This window comes from Citrus clementina, unplaced genomic scaffold (genome assembly GCF_000493195.1).
Source record: "Citrus clementina cultivar Clemenules unplaced genomic scaffold, Citrus_clementina_v1.0 scaffold_9, whole genome shotgun sequence".
NCBI classification, from domain to species: Eukaryota; Viridiplantae; Streptophyta; class Magnoliopsida; order Sapindales; family Rutaceae; genus Citrus; species Citrus x clementina.
Genome location: NW_006261964.1, coordinates 27,549,390 through 27,567,025, shown reverse-complemented (window position 1 = coordinate 27,567,025; position 17,636 = coordinate 27,549,390). Strand labels below are relative to the sequence as shown.

The window sequence follows — 17,636 nt, the reverse complement described above, 5'->3', positions numbered from 1 at the left end:
AGCATGTGCATAGTCCAAAACTTGCTTAGACATATGCTCCCCCTTGTGAAACTTGTACCTGTGAGCTTTGCCAAAAATGCAGTTTTCACATAATTCCAGCTGGTGGATTCTATCCCTACCAAGTAGCTCTTGTTTGCTGAACTCTTGCATTTTGACACTCATATGACCAAGTCTAAGATGCCACAACTTAATTATATTTTCCTCAGAAACAACAAAAATTCCCCCTTGAATAGGCACTGATGAGCCTTGCAATACATATAAGTCATTCTCCTTAACCCCCTTCATCACTATCTCAGTCCCCTTTCTTATCTCTAAACCACCACTTTCTGATTTAAAAAAAATACCCTAAGCTGTCTAGCATGCCTAAAGAGATTAAATTTCTCTTTAGCCTATAAGCATGCCTCACCTCATGTAGAGCTCTTACAGTTCCATCAAACATCTTGATCTTCACAGAGCGAATACCAACAATTTTACACATATTATTGTTTCCCATTAAGACTCTACCACCATCAACAACTTCATAGTTGTAAAATAGAGTTTTATCAGGACACAAGTGAAAAGAGCACCCAGAGTCTATGACCCACTGACCTTTAGTATTGCTATTTGAGGTCACAAGTAAATCAACACTGTGATATCCATTAGAGGCATCATCAGAGGCTACAGCTACATCCCTTGACTTCTCTTGACTTTCTTTCTTTTTCTTCTCAAGACAATCCCTGATGTAATGCCCTTCCTTCTTGCAGTAGAAACATTTCCTCTTCTTTTTCTTCTTGTCTGCATTTTCTTAATTCTTTCCATGCCCTTTTCCTTGATTTTTGTTCTTCTGATCTTTCTTCTTTTCTGATCTGGCAATCAGCCCATCACTATTACTCGTTTCAAGCCCATTGTTCTTCTGAATCTCTTTTGAACTCAAAGATGCTTTAACATCTTCAAGAGTTAATATTGTTCTGCCATAAAGCATTGTATCTACAAAGCCTTCATAAGACTTTGGTAAGAAACGCAACAAGAAGAAGGCTTTATCTTCATCACTTATTTTCACATTTTCCACCCCTTCAAAATTAAGAATGATCTTGTTAAAGGTATCAATGTGATCTTAAATTGTAACCCCTTTCTCTTATTAAGAATGTGTACAACCTTTTCTTCAAGAACAGTCTGTGAGCCAGGGACTTCTTCATACACAAAGCTTCTACCTTGTTCCAAATCCCTAAGGCTATCTTCTCTTCAAAAATCTCTCTCAAGATTGAGTCACCAAGACTCAAAATTAGAGTGCTATGAGCTCGATTTTGGATTTGTCTCTTCTTATCATCAGTCACAGAACTTGTAGCAGCCTCTGGATCTTCTTCTTCCAGAGCAGATTCAAGCCCCTGATGCACAAGAAGAGCCCTCATTTCAATATCTAAAGCGAGAAATCACCACCAATGGTGAATTTTTCAATTTCATGATTCAGAATAGACATGGCTGAGATTCACCAGGCTCTGATACCGCTTATTAAGACTATTAAGCCTTTAATCTCAACAAGACTCACAAATCTTGATGAGTAGAAACACCAAGAATACAATCGAATCAAAGATGCCAGAATAAATAAACAATTTTGGAACAAAAAACAGAGACACAGACCAGCAACCTTTGAAGGAAAATTTACTCTTTATTATTGATCAAGAACTAATCCAATCGCAAGTGATTTTATAGAAGATTATGCACAGATCATAATGGAATAGATTCTATGCATAATAATGAACAAATGAAGACGAAAAAGACACTGAAACATGCACCACCCATCAGCTCTGTTATATAGTGATATATTGAACTTGTTATAACAGATTATAACGAATTCATGCCACGTCAGCAGATAATATCTAATAGACCCCATCAACTGGAGTCAATCTGCACAACAACTCTCAACTTTTCCATATTCTTCATTTCAGTCCACACACACGTCTTCAAAGACGAATATGCAAATATCTCTAATAATAATTCATCTTTGGATGTAGATCAAGAGATAGTATTCGTAAATCAAGGTTCTCTACAATTGTTTAAGTAGAATGAATTCTCCACACATCCTATGTCTAGTGGGAGGAAAAGAGTAAGAAAACCTACTTCCTATCTTAAAGATTATTGTGTTTATAACAAAATATAATCGTTAGATAAGCCTAAAAATTATAGAGAAGTTGCGAATTCATCGGATTTATCTGAATGGTCGAAAGCTATGGAAGAAGAAATAAATTCAATTAATAAAAATGAAGTTTGGGAATTAACTGAACTAAGTGAAGAAAGGCTATAAAATGTAAATGGGTTATTAGGAAAAAAGCTCAAAAGGCTATAAGATGTAAATGGGATCTTTAAAAAAAAAACTGAGTCTGATGGAATATTAGAAAGATGGATAGACTTACATCAACATCGGAGCCGTCCAGAAGATCAAAATTCTTCGTCCAAACCATCCTTTGAGTAGAGGGCAATTTCCCAGACCTCTGGCCTTCAAAAAACAAAATATACTTGGCCAATGCATCCCCATAATGGCGTAATCATGCAAAGCTGTCACTCTTACCACCATCATCATCCCCACCAACCCTAACAATATTTGGATTATCGTTTATGTACTGTCCTCCCACTGCCTTAAGTGTTCTATTGGATCTTTGTCTTCAGTTATTTGAAGTCTATGCTATGCAAATTTTCATACATTAACTACCATTTCAAAACGGCGCTAGGAAAATTTTATATTCTACTTGAAATCTAAAAATAGAAATATTATACTATAAAAAGAGAAGCTATTAAATTTTATTAATTATGGGTCACGCCTATGTTAGGAACCATAAAAGGCATAATCGTTTGCCTCTGTTAAAGAAATTCTTTATCGAATGCTGGTGTGAAGGGAATTATTTGATCTTTGACCACTTGCACCCACCAATAGATCTAGACCAAAACAACTCAGCTATTCGTTTTGGGATGCATTTCAATAATTTAGTTATAAGAAAATTAAAAATATTAATTGACATGTCAAAACACAACTCTCCAAGATTTCATTCAAAAGAGCTTTAACCGACCAGTTCCTTCTGGGTCTGCCTTTGACTTCGTCTATTTCTAACTATTGGGATACACTTTGAAGTAAGCTAGGACTCCAACAAAAGGTGCATTTATGTAGGTGGTTGGCTCTGATTGTTTCCAATTACTACGATCGTCCTCGAACTTATCATTGATATCAGGTCCTCCAACAATTGCCCCTGTCAGCACGTTCAGATTTGGATCTTTTGTTTCAAAGAATTCATCGCCATCATGACATTTTAAGCGCTTTGGATACTTATCAATGGAAGGTAAGGTAGAGCCTCGATGATGTATTCTTTGAGGGAACTTTTGGCCATATCCCACCATGAATGACATTCCCATTGAATTGCTTCCTAGTACATAATCAACCTGCATCCATTTTAACAATTAACATAATCCATTCATGAGAGAACCCTCTTGCTGTTAAGAATTTAAGGATGACTCAACTTTAACTCCCAAAAATTGACATTGTGTCGAGAATCACACTAGCTCAAAAGAAATCAACTACAAGAGATCATGATCAGAGAAACAAAGAAAAATGAAACCGTCATGGTCCGGTCAATGTGACCAACATCTGTGGGTGCAAAAGGAACCATTGTTCTGTCATTGTGTTGCAAAGATTGTAAACAGTATATCAATACAAGATGCAAGCAAATCGATGCTCTGTACTCAAAGATTTTGGCCCTTTATATTGCTCTGTTCATCAGCCTTGAACGGAGCTTAAAAATTTTAGTCCTCAGTATTAAAAACAACTGCAAGTGGGGCCCCGGTGGTTGGCCACTTCAGCTCCTTCAATAGCTTTAGTAACGGACTTTTGAAAACACACAAAAAGACTGCTTTGCCCTTGAGCTCTATAATCTTGGGATTGCTCGCCACAAAATGATAGGAATTTAAATTTTATTATCATATGTACAAGTCTCTCGCCCAATTTTTTATATTATTATTTCTAATTACAATACACTTCGTCTCATAAATTTTAAATTGAATTTTTCCGTCGGTGAGAGATTTTAGACCCTAAACATCTTATTTTTATCGCAAGAGATCAAACTAACTGATTTGTCTATCCTTTTTTAGACAAAGTTAAAAGCATATATTTTAAAAATTGTAGTTCAGAGTAGGATGATCCATTAACAAATATTATGAAATCAATAGAGGATTAAAAAATCTACCTGTACTTTTGCCAGTTGCACGAGCCTAGATGGACTGACAGCAACGTCGCCACACTGAAAGTTTCTATTGAACATTGTCAAATACTGAGAATAAACCAGAAGAAGAAAGGACGTAGCTGTAACATGTTGCGAGTTCACGATGCTTTTTGCTCCATATTTGAACATTAGACCACCTAATACATATATAGATACCCATTTCTTAAACTACGCAATAGCTTCTCAAATCAACTTGTTTGCACTTCTTTAATTCTTAGGCAAGTTTTAACGAAAGAAATTGCTACCTGGAGAGTATGTAACCCATCTGGTAGGTGATTCAGGCAATACAGTACAAAAAAATTTGTCGGCATAGCTTACAAACGGATCGGACTTAGAGGTGTTCATCACCCACTGTGAAAACAAGAAAAAAAATTAAATTTTGTAATGATATTTTGTAACAAGGAAAAAAAAATGATGTAATTAATTACTATTCTGCCGCTTCGGCCATATCATAGTGGTATGCTGATGTCTTCTAGTTCGAGTCATCTCATGCAGGACTCAAAACAAATCTACGAACCATAACCGTAAGTGGGGTAGATATATCTTCCCAAATATTAATTGGAGCAGATATACTACCTCCTTAGGTGAAGAGGTTGATCATCTCTAGTTTGTGCAGTGTTTCGATTGGTAGATCTCTGGATTATATTATAAAAGTGTATGAACTTAAACTCTTAGCAAACCCAAGATAGTAATTATATGTATATTGCAACTAATTCAAGAAAAAAAAATTATGATTACCCTGGAAATAAGTACGTTGATGCCAGCATTCTTTCCATCCCATCCGAAATCTGCAAAGCAACCACCTACATACACAGCTTTATTGGACTCTGTTTCGACAGAATTTTCCAGGAAGTGAATGTTTTCAACAACATAGTTCCAGTATTTTTGCTCGTTGGTGGCTTTGAACAACCAGGCTGCCCCCCATATCAACTCATCCTGGAACGAATCAGTGAATTTAATTTTTGAATTTTCACGCCGAGCAACAGTCTTGAAAAGAAATAAGTTTATAGCTCGATCTGCATTCCCAAGTTCTTACCATATAGCCATCATAATCGCAGTAAAAAGGGCAGACCCCTTCCCCCACACTGTAATTATAAGAGCCCTGATATTGATCTGCAAATTGAAAGACCTATTCCAAGAAACACAAATAATAAATACCTTAAAGATTCAGAACGTCATTTAGCTGAAAAAAGTTGAATCTCAAGTACCTGAAATGCTCTTTGGAGAAGAAGATTGGAGTATTGAGAATCAACAGACTTGAAAACCATGGAAGAAGCTGCTAACGCAGCCGCAATCTCTGCAGAAACTTCCGAACCAGGCTTTGTTGTATTGACAAGATACGAGGTCCGAGGAATGTCCATGTCTTCAGGCCTCTCCCAGCAGTTGTGATCACCTTTGGGGTTACCAACTGCAGCAACAACTTTTCCAGGGACGCTGGTGGCTTTCAGGAAATAGTCTGTGCTCCATTTCAGAGACTCTAATGCATTTTCATGCTCTGAGCCCATAAGATGGCCAAATTCTAATATGCTCCATGCCTGCATTGTTGTTGAGAAAGCCATCGGAAAACTGAATTTTATGTTGTCACCAGCGTCGTAGTAACCTCCTACTAGATCCACCTGAAAATTGTTATGTAATTGATTGAGTAAATGATTTTTCCTATTCAACTCAAGAACATATCAGAGTCCACCATGAGATAACTTTCACTAATATTATACCATAATTAAATGAAGTGTCACTAAGATTATTGTTATTAATATTTAGAATTGCTTGTAAAGAAAGAAAAAAGAATCAAAGTTTGAGACTTACACCAACATCAGAGCCATCAGAAAGAGCAGAGTCCTTCCTCCAAGTCATCCTTTGAGTAGAGGGTAATTTTCCCGACCTCTGGCCTTCAAAGAACAAAATACACTTAGACAATGCATCCCCGTAATCATGTGAAGCCACCCTTGCCACCATCAATATCCCCACCAGTAACCCTAACAATATTTGGATAATCATACATTTTCCACTCTTCATTTTTCTATACTCTCGGTCCACCACTTAATTTTTCTACTACAAACTTAATCTTCTTAGCAAGTATGTGAAGTCTAGACAATGCAAGATTTTATACGCACTGTTTCGAAAGGAAGGAAACCAGCTTGAATACTTTACCTTAATATCTCAAATTATACTATAAAAAGGGGAGAGGAATTAATTTGATTAATTATATACCATTCCTATAAAAGGCAACCATACAAGTATCATAGTTGTTTGCCTTGATAAAAGGGAATACAGTAATTATAGCTTCACTAATAAAAGGAATTTATTTTGGGAACACAAGTTGCTTTATATTTCTGTTTAAATTTAATTTTACTATTGTGATTATTATTTTGTGAGGGGCGGACCAGTTTTTTTAATCATCAGTCTACCGCAGCCTCAACTCTGACATGGGTGGTTAGTCAAAGAAAGTGTTGGGAAACCACTTCAACATATACTAGGAGCAAAATTGTGTCATAATAATGGAATCCATTCGGGATACGCTTCATCTCATCATTATTTTATCTTTTAGGCTCACTAATGAACAATTTCTATGATCTTCATCTCATTCCTATCATTAAGCTCATACTGGCAGAGAATCCTAATTTACAAACAATGTCGGAGGCCGTCATGCTCATCATAGTTATAGAGATAAGAGCTATCCAAAATTTCTAAAATGAACTGAAAAGGCAGCAAAGATGACTTACTATCAAAAGAGGAATCGCGGACATTAAATATGATATTGTAACTCTTACATTCTTATTGTATTAAGTAACATTTCCATCGTAGTATATCCTCTAGATGTAAGCTGGTGGTGGTCTATTGAAATAAGCCAAAAGGCCAACAAAAGGAGCATTCATGTAAGTTGTGGGCTCTGATCGTTCAACTGTATTTCGATCATCAACATAAGAGTCATTATCAAAAGGTCCTCCAACAATTGCCCCAGTTAACTCGTTGAGATCAGAGTGGTGAAAAAAGTGATTGTTTGCACAAGGGATCTTCGCTGGATGTTTATCCATGGAAGGAAGAGATGCACCGCGATGATGTATTTTATGAGGAAATTTCTTTCCATATCCAACCATGTATGACATATTCATTGGGTTGTTTCCCAGCATGTAATCCACCTTCATATCAATTTCCAAATACAAGCTGTTAAACAATCGAACAAATTCACTGGCAAAAATTTAAAAGAGGAAAAATGATTAATCATTTCACCCCTCATGTTTTAAAAAAAACCATTTCATTGCTGTTGAAAAAAAAAATGGCAAACTTCCCCTTTTTGTGTCTTTTACTATTTTACCATTAACGTGGTAAAATCCTTCGTTAATCAATACAAATTTGTAGCAGTAAAACAGGAAAAGACACAACAAAAAAAGTTAATAATTTTTTTAACAGCAGGAGGTTTGATGAGTTTTAAAATATGAAGGGAGAAATTATATGTTTCGACAAACAATAAGGGATTTTCATCATTTTCTCTATTAAAAAAAAAAATTGTTCCCACAAGAAACATTCATGACTTACATAGCCTTTGGCAATCTCTATCAGCCTGTTCCTTTTAACAACAACATGACCGCAATGTATTTCTTTGTTAGCTTCTTTTAAAAATCGAGAGTAAACAACCAGGAGAAAGGTTAAAGAAGCATGCTTAAAATTTACGCCCTGTAATTTGAGAAGCCCACCTGATAATGTTTTGATCCAAAATCAAATCATAAAATAATTCTACTATTCTGTTCCAAAGGATCAATTAATAAAATGATCACAAGTTAAAATACCTGGTGTGTAGTAGACTACCTTTGTAGGTGATTCAGGCATTAGTGCGCATACAAACTTATCCGCATTCTGAATGAAAGGATCGGTATCTGATTTGTTGGTACCACCATCCTTATTAACAATCTGCCGACACACAAGAACAAAAACTTTTTTTTTTTTAAGAGAACTATTGCTCATGATATTTACACCATACAAATTACTGAGACCCGTTTACATCCATTTTGATATGGCACCGCTCAAATTTTTAACCCTCTCAAATATTCGAGGGACGCCCAACTCCCATTATGGGAGAAAGACTGCCTTCACTCAAGCTTTGAGGCTCCAAGGAATGACATTTAAATTAAACCCCCGCAATACATTTACGGGGGTTTGAACCACTTCCCTCGCAATTGTGAGGGAGTGACTCTAGCCACTTGGGTTAAGCCCAAGTGGTTCACAAGAACAAAAACTTAGATTGGGTAAAATGGGTTCTGTCGTGATAATATGAAAGTTATAAAATACTTACAGTGGAGACAAGTACATTAATGCCAGCATTCTTGCCTTCCCATCCAAATTCATGCAGATTATGGTTCAGAATTTTACTTGAGTTTACAGCAGAATTCCAGTAATAATGATCATAATTGGTTGCCTTGAATAGCCACATCGCTCCCCATGCCAAGTCATCCTATGTACACTATACATATGAGACAATATCACTTGAAATTTTTGTGACCTTAAATACAACAATCTTTCTGGCACTTATGCTAAAGGCAAAATGAAAGCAATTGCACTAAACTTTCCAGAGCTTACCTCTGCGATTCCACCGCTACAGTAAAAAGGACACACCGCCCCTGGGGGTTTCGCATAATTTTCACTGTATCTTCCCCGATGCTTATGGCCAAATTCAAACACCTATTTCAAGCAAAAATTATAATGACAATATATGTACTAATTAATTATAAGAAGGGAGAAGGACACTTTATCTCTTATAAAATTTCTTAATTTTGAGCACTTAGATCCCTGATAAATTTGTAGTATCCGGTTACCTAGTAATTTTCTGATTCGGGATCTGATCCGTGATTTTAAAGTGCAGAAAATTCGGAAAAGTTTTAAAACCTCATGATTTTAAAACATTATGAAATTAACACTTTAAAACTACATGGTTTTAAAGTTTTTTCGAATTTTCCCACACTTTAAAATATTGACTTAGAAAATTCCTATCCGATTACATTCTCAATGTTAAAATGATAAAAATAATATTTATGGGAGAACATGTCATTTTACCTTATAAAAACTATATTTCTTATAAAATTATAATTCTTCCATATTATGTAAATTATTATGCTGAGAAGATTTTCACCAACCCCTAAAATATTTTGATACACTTCAATATACCCCTCGTTTAATGACTTCAATACACGTACACCTCCCAGATACTTGGGTATAAAATTGATTTTACCTACCTTTTTTGCCCTACTGAGAAGTGTGGCAGAATATGCTTGATCAGAATATTTAAACACAATAGAAGTGGCTGCAAGAGCAGCTGCTATCTCAGCAGAAACATCAGAACTTGGTTTTTCTATAGTAGCAGCAAAAACAGCTCTGGGTGTGTCCATGTCTTCAGGTCTCTGCCAGCAATTGTGGTCTTCTTGACCATGGCCAACTTGAAAATAAACAGTGTCAGGTTTATTAGTGGCTTTCATTAAGAAATCAGTTGCCCATCGAATAGCATTTAACGCATGATGCTGGTCTGGGCCCATTGAATCCCCAAACTCTAGCACGCTCCAAGCCAGCACGGTTGCTGTGAATGCCATGGGAAAAGTAAATTTAACATTGTCGCCGGCGTCGTAGTATCCTCCGGTCAAATCAACCTAAGGGAGAGGGAAAAAATTAATTTAAATACGGGCGTTATTTGGGGGGCCTTGTTCACATTTTTTGAATGATTGAAGATGATAAAGATTACCAACGACTCTTCAATTTAATGATACTCTCGGATTATTGTTCTTACTAATCTTCGCATATTTGGTAATTGGTACTATCATTTTAAAACTAAGGGAATAATTCGAGCGTAAGTTTTAGAAGTTTTCAGAAAAACCTTTACAAATAACAAATCAGAGTTTTTTTTTTAAAAAAAAAATTATAATTTGTATTTTCTTTTCTGTTCATTGATCATCATTTACTAAGGGATGTAATGAACCTTACCTTTAAAACATGTACAAAATTAAAATTTATAATAAAAGACCTCGAAAAAATTGTTAAAAATACATGCACATAATACAAAACAAAAAATAAAAGTATCCCAATCTAGCTTCTTGGAGCAATTCCATAAAGTTAAATCACACAACAGCACTTAGTGTCTAGCATTATACTGAAAAGTTAATTCATGAGTGGACCAAACTTATACAATTTAATTCAAAGAATTATTTTCAATCAATGTGTTGATTATTTCTATCATATATATCATAGATAAACAAGCAATATACAGTATCATATGTTAACATCAATGTTGGTACTAACAGCATCAAAAAGTATCATCAAAGCTCTAAGAAATCATGTAATTTAGCTAACGTTTGTAACCAAGGAATTAAAATAAGTTATAAAATTAGAAGGAAAATGAAATATGGAACAAAAATGCAAGCTAGTAAATGAAGCAACAATCAATAGAAAGAAGAGAGGAAGACTCACACCGATGTCAGCGCCATCATTTAGAGCAGAATCCTTCCTCCATGTCATCCTTTGGTCTTGGGGCAATTTTCCAGACCTCTGGCCTTCGAAGAACAAGATGCTCTTAGTCAATGCATCTGCATAATTATGTGATGCCACTGTCCCCAACATTGCCATCAACCCTAGTATTACGAACAGAAAACTCTGTATTGAACGCATCTTAATTCTCTGTTATTTCCCCCTTTCTCTTTGCCAAAGAACTATGCTCTTTTCTCCTTTTGTTTTCCTCAGTTGAAGCTACTTAATGTAACTAAGATATTTATAGTATTCATCGTTCCAAAATGAAGGTACATGTTAAGAATTCGAAGACTAAAAGATTTTTCTTTTTTGCGATAGTGGTTGATACATATCACCTTTTTCTTGAGATTGAGGATTAGATTCTCCTACATATATTATAAGAGTAGAATTTATCATGTTAATTTGGCAAATAAGGTTCTCTTTTCTTAAAGAAAGACAAGTTTTAGAAGTCTAGAATAATTATTTGGTTTTGTTTCAGTTTTTTTTATTTTAATAGTATTTATCTTAATTTATTTTTAATGTTTGAGCTATAGTGCATTTTAGTATTTTAATCCAACTGGAATAAAAGGTTATTTGCTTTATTTTGAGTAGCATTTCAATTAGTTTACTGTGTGTAATCTCATTCATTTTCATAATTTTGAATAATAAAATCTTCTTTTTTACTTCTCCTATAGGGTTGTTTATCTTATAAGCTTTTTTTTAAAAAAAAAATATTGTGTTTAAGCCAATAATTATTTAGTTTGGTTGGTCGACACCTCCTTTCTTCAACTCTAAGGTAGAGCATTTGAATCTTCTCAATGGTTGTAGGGATTTATTGTTATATTGAGCTTCAATAGACTCCAATTGTATTGAACTTTATGTTGGGTTGAGTGTACGTTTAAGTGGACTTCAATTATATTTGATTTTGATTGAATTGCATATAGTGTTGAATTGTTGGCATCCCTTTATTAATATCATAAAACCATTTGGTATTGCAATTACATTTAAAGACACGCAAAAAGAATTAACCCAATTTATTTTTTTTTCTCTCCCTCTCACAAGTATGATTTTTCATTTTTTTCAATTTTAAATCCAATTTGTTCTTTCCTAAGTAGCTCAGATCTCAATTTTTTTTTTTTTTCACTTTTGAAATAGCAGAAGAAATGAAAAAGGAACATGAAGCTTTTGGTAAGAGAAGGAATAAGACGCACACATTGTGCATGAAATGCATCATAGGAGCTTCAAGGAAACAAAATACTGTGGTCACAACCTATTAAGCGTTACTTATTTTCATTTACAAGTTCTGAATATTAGATGGTTATCATTTTTACTAAATTCATTTTGGTTTCGCAACTAATTAAAAACAAATCTTTCTTTTTTGTTTCTTTATTCGTATTGATTATTTATATTTTTTAGATTTTAAAGAGAGAAAATTTTAAATATTTACAAATGAAAAAGAATGTTTATTTAGAAATAAAGGTATTTTTGTCATTAAATAGAATATTATTAAAAAGGAAGTTTTAATTATGAGAATTTTGAAGGAGTGCCAAGTCCCACTCTTTGATATTAAAAAGAAAAAAAAAAAGAATTCTTGGGGTTTAAGAGTCGTCTGGACTAGTAGTTAAGATCCAAGATCCTAAGATGATTTCATCCACCTATTAATTAATTTGGGTAAAATTTTATATTTTAATTTTATCAGTAGGAAAATTATAAAGAAATTATAAAAAATTAAAAAAAATCATCTTTTCATGAATTTTTTTCTTTAGTGATTTTATATTTTTATTTTCCTAAAAATCTTCAAAATTAATTAAAAGACAAAAAATTTATTGTTGTTTTATTATGATTTTATTCATTTATCATTAGCTCTTATAAGTATATTAATACTCAATATAGAATAAAAAGAAGGAGAATTCAGGATTTTAACAATTAGAGCGATCAACAATCATTTTTTATTCTTTGCTTTTCCAGCAAAACATTATTGGATTTTTATGTCCACCAAGTGGAAGGGAAAAAGGCAAATATTCTACCATAGAAACAAAGTAGCTTAGATGATTAATCAATTCATTTTTGTAATTTAAAAGGTGTATAAACTTTTTTTTTTCAAATAAAAAAAGATATATAAGGCATTAGGCGTGAGCTCGAAAAGCTTCTAGCGCGATGCAATATAATAGCTGTATAGTGTTCATATACGTACGTAAATTTAACTTCAATGCCACCATCACTCGGTCTCTAATTTGCCCAACTCTTCACGTTCTTAGGAAACTAAAGAGACAAAAATTATACGTAACCTTCTACAAGTCACATGCTTTAATTTATTGCCCACGTTTTATCTAACAAGCAAAGTATGCCTTCTTGACACCACATTTAACCAATATTAGCTTGTTTTGCAGGAGTTATATGACTCTAGGCTTGTTTGATATTGAGGTGTTGTATCTTAAAAAGTATAGCTAATTAGCTATATATTGTGGGAAAAAAAAAGTTGTAATTATAAAATAAAAATTAATAGTATATAATAAATATAATTTTTAAACAATAATTTTGACAAAATTAGTAAAGATATAATAAATTTTTTATCATACAAGTATAAAATTAAATAAACTCAATTTTTCAGTTATAACAGCTAATGTTTATCAAAAACTTTAATCATATAACTTTTAAATTACAATTATCCAACCACAATCCCAAATAGAACCTCTTTTCACTTTATTTCACTTTTTTGAGAAATTATCATTTAGGTGGAATCAACAAGTCACATGCTTTGAATTTGTTACTTGTCTTACATTTTGCCTAATATTATTATTAAACACATTAAAAAATTTCACTTTATTCTGATGGCTGAGAAAATTTTAGGTGAAATATTTAGTTTAATATCTCGTCCATTTCTCTCATTTCATAAAACGTTGTCACATATCTCTCTATATTCATCTTAGTATTATTTTATTTATCTAATCCTGATAGAATGAGGTAATTTATCAAAATAAAAATAAACAATTATTTTTGAACCACTAATCTATCTCTCACACAATATGATTTGTCAGACGTTGGATTTGAGCCCCCATTATTTTTATTTTAGATCCACTCAAAAGATATCATACTATGTAGTAAATGACTTATTATATATACCTCATTTCTAACTAGGCAATATGAAATTTTTACATTCCTTTTCACTTAGGTACATGTTACAGATTTTGAATTCACAATTTAGCTAAAAATACATGTACTCGCCAAAAATTTCTGACAATTACTCTCTCTCTCTCTCCCCCCCCCCCCCTCCCCACACAAACATACACACCCCCATGATGGTCAATGTTCAAAAGATGTAAATACGATACATATACGGTACCAAAAAGCCCCAACTTTTCTTTTTATATAGAGAGATATGCATCAACTCAAAAGCCAAATAAGCAATTCCGGGGCTGTTGTTGAATGTAGTTTCACTTTTATTTGGATATTATACTCTCTTATTGTTAATTCTTCATTTATTCACCATATTTCAATTTTTTCCTTTTTTTCTACGTAAAGCTTAAAAAACAATACTAAACCAAGAATAAATAAATAAATAAATAAAAACAGAAAGAAAATGCAAAACCCTAACATGCCGTGGAATACGCTATTCTGGACTGGGCTTAGTGGGCTTAAGAGATAGCACAATAAATACAACTAGAGTAGTTTCTGAACCCCGCTGAATATCTTTGTAGACCCATGGATGGTGAAAGTGGAGTTAATTGCAAAGATGAAAGATTCGGCCACACAATGTGAGGTCAACTGAAAAGAATGTAAAGATTTCTTATTTCTAGCTGAACAATTGCTGAGATCATCAAATTTGATTGTCACTAATGAATTTCTTTTGCTTCTACACTCTAATTGTAACTTTACAATTTTTGTGGTACTAAAATCAATCATATACAATTAGTCTCTAAGACTAAAAAGACCTTGAATTTGATTTGAAGTAAGCCAAAAGGCCAACAAGAGGAGCATTGATGTAAGTGGTAGGCTCAGAATGTACAAAATCAGATCGAGAATCAGCATACGAGTCGTTGGCGTCAGGTCCTCCAACAACAGCCCCTGTTAGCTCGTTGGGATTTGAATTCTTGCTGTCATAATACGCGATTCCGTCTTGACAGCCTACCTTCCCTGGATGTTGAGCAACGGAAGGCAAAGACGAGCTGCGGTGATGTATTCTTTGAGGAAAGTTTTTGCCATATCCAACCATGTATGACATGTTCAATGGGTTGCTTCCAAGTATATAATCCACCTGCATATCAATTTCCAAATGCAAATGTAAGCCTCTGAGCAAACCATTGCATTACTTGTTGTTCAAGTAAGAATGTATACCTGGCCTTTGGCAACTTGTACGAGCCTAGCCCGATTGACAACAACATTGCCACAGTGTATATCTTTGTTAGCTTGTTTTAAATAGCGACTGTAAACAACGAGGAGAAAGGATAAAGTTGTTGCATGCTGTAAATTACTTCCTCCCGGTTTGAACAGAAGGCCACCTAATGTGAATTTCCGAAAACAAGACAAGACAAATCAACGGAGGAAACTCATATCCTATAAGAACAATGGATCGATGCTAGCAAAATTTGGAAAATTACCGGGCGAGTATGAGACTGATTTTGTAGGTGATTCAGGCAACAGAGAGCACACAAATGTGTCTGCTTTCGGAATGAAGGGATTGGAAGAATTTGAGTTTATTGTATTAATAAACTGCCAACATAACAAGAAACAAATATTGAGACTGAGCATAAAGTGTCCTGTTTTGATGAGTTTAGAAGTGAAAATACTTACCCTGGACACAAGTACATTAATGCCAGCATTCTTGTTGTCCCATCCGAATTCCGTGACACTACCACCACTAGATGAGACACCATTTGTAATTTTTCTTCCGGATCCTAGGTTGTATATGTTCTCCACAACATAATTCCAGTAATTAGGTGCCTTAGTTGCCCTGTATAGCCATGCCGCTCCCCATACCAATTCATCCTATGATACAAATATGTGAATCTTTATTTGTTATCGTGGATGAAGAGAAGTTTTTTCTAATTAAGCTTTACACAGACTTACCTCATAGCCACTAAAATCACAGTAAAAGGGACACACCCATTTTCCCAGATAATCATTGTAGGATCCCCGGTACCTATCTGCAAAGACAAAAACCTATCCATACGAAAAATAATAATGAGAATACTAAGTCTAATTGGTTGTGTTACCTCTGATGTACAAAATAATTTTTGTTAAGAGAGGACTAATAAATTAATTAAACCTACCGTTTTGGCTCTGTTGAGAAGCTTAACAGCATATGTAGAATCAGTTGATCTAAACACAATGGAAGAAGCGGCAAGAGCAGCAGCTATCTCAGCTGAGACTTCAGATCCTGGAAACTGTTTGCTCACAGCGTAAGGGGTTCTAGCCGTGTCCATGTCTTCAGGTCTCTCCCAGCAATCATGGTCACCATAAGGCTCGCCAACTTGAGCATAAACAATGCCAGGAATACTAGTGGCTTTTAAAAAGTAATCAGTTGCCCATCGAATGGCATCTAGTGCATGTTGCAGGTCTGACTCCATGGATTTTCCAAATTCTAACACGCTCCACGCCAGCATAGTTGTTGAAAATGCCATCGGAAAGTTAAATTTAACATTGTCACCGGCATCATAATATCCACCGGTCAAATCAACCTGAGGACAATTATTAAACTAATTTAGTGTCTTGCATCATCTTGGACTCGGAGCCTTTTTCTGTCTAGCTAATTGTATATTATAATAAGAATTAGTATTCAACTTTAATGCCAATGGTACTCTACCTCTAACTACCATCACATGTAACATTTGAAACACGGGGCACAATATTAGAAAATCCAATTAAAACCTGCCACCTAACTTTTTCTCTTACAATTGGTAACATACTCATTTTCCTTACAGATTTCTGATGTAAATATACAGTAGTATATAATATTAAAAATTATATGGGAGACTAGGGGGGCCACCAAGCATAGATAGGAATTAAAAGCAGTAACAAAACAGACAGGAGATAGGGAGACTTACCCCAATCTGAAAGCCATCTTCAAGAGCAGAATCTTTCCTCCAAGTCATCCTCTGGTTAGGAGGCAATTTCCCCGACCTTTGGCCTTCAAAGAACAAAATGCTCTTCGCTAATGCATCTCCATAATCATGTGATGCCACCGCCGCCGCCATTGCCATCATCCCCACTACCACTAACAAACTCGTCGTCTTCATCTCTCCATCAAAGTATAATTCACACGTCTCTTTTTCTTTCTCCAGTTGAAACTACCATTGAATCGAGGATCTATATATATGTACACAAAATGAAGGTGCACGTATGAGTAAAGAAATCAAATACTAGAAGAACCCTTTTTGTTTCACAATTGAGAGGGAGTTGCATTTACACAAATGGTGGCTTGCACTCGGGGAGCCGCCGGTGAATGGTAGTTTCACTGTATTTGGATGAAGAGCAATACTCGTGTAAGTTATCTTATTAACTTAAAAAAAGAAAAAAGAAAAAAGCATTAAAATCCTTGTTTCTGAAGTGGAAGGAAATAAGGAATGCTTGTTCAGGCATTGATGGGTACGTACGTAACCTCACAACTTTTCCACTTTAAACGTTTTGATAGTGATAATTAAGTTGTTGTGTAAAGAGACGAAAGAAAAAAAAATCTAACGAGATATGATATGAGAGCCCAAAATAAAAGTGGGGGAACGTGGAAACTGAAAAAAGTTGGTTACCTTTACGTGGGTCAGCTGACTCCGAGGATTGATTGAAGAGAGTGAAGATAGCGATTGCGGAATGCAACTGAATTAACTTTGTTGTTAAAGCTTTCGGGGATATCCCTTGCACTCGTGCTCAAGCAACAGTACCTTTCCAAATTTTAAGCAAAATTTACTTTTT

At 34.5% G+C, this 17,636-nt stretch overlaps 3 protein-coding genes across 3 annotated transcripts; all 3 read right to left on the bottom strand.

Annotated features, from left to right (window-relative positions):
- Positions 1–3,035: 3,035 nt before the first annotated feature.
- LOC18032632 (endoglucanase 8) lies at positions 3,036–6,224 on the bottom strand. Its single transcript, XM_006421636.2, has 7 exons — positions 6,051–6,224; positions 5,453–5,860; positions 5,281–5,373; positions 4,983–5,180; positions 4,490–4,595; positions 4,209–4,381; positions 3,036–3,408 (listed from the first exon to the last, which is right to left on the bottom strand). The coding sequence occupies exons 1-7, from the start codon at positions 6,198–6,200 to the stop codon at positions 3,079–3,081; spliced, it is 1,458 nt and encodes a 485-aa protein (XP_006421699.2). The 5' UTR covers positions 6,201–6,224; the 3' UTR covers positions 3,036–3,078.
- A 773-nt stretch (positions 6,225–6,997) lies between these two features.
- LOC18033024 (endoglucanase 4) lies at positions 6,998–11,076 on the bottom strand. The gene is made up of 7 exons (XM_006421635.2): positions 10,695–11,076; positions 9,473–9,880; positions 8,820–8,921; positions 8,536–8,694; positions 8,033–8,153; positions 7,782–7,939; positions 6,998–7,384 (listed from the first exon to the last, which is right to left on the bottom strand). The coding sequence occupies exons 1-7, from the start codon at positions 10,890–10,892 to the stop codon at positions 7,058–7,060; spliced, it is 1,473 nt and encodes a 490-aa protein (XP_006421698.2). The 5' UTR covers positions 10,893–11,076; the 3' UTR covers positions 6,998–7,057.
- Positions 11,077–14,544: 3,468 nt separating this feature from the next.
- LOC18033025 (endoglucanase 4) lies at positions 14,545–17,036 on the bottom strand. Its single transcript, XM_006421634.2, has 7 exons — positions 16,775–17,036; positions 16,001–16,408; positions 15,798–15,890; positions 15,522–15,716; positions 15,329–15,440; positions 15,066–15,229; positions 14,545–14,985 (listed from the first exon to the last, which is right to left on the bottom strand). The coding sequence occupies exons 1-7, from the start codon at positions 16,964–16,966 to the stop codon at positions 14,653–14,655; spliced, it is 1,497 nt and encodes a 498-aa protein (XP_006421697.1). The 5' UTR covers positions 16,967–17,036; the 3' UTR covers positions 14,545–14,652.
- Positions 17,037–17,636: the final 600 nt, after the last annotated feature.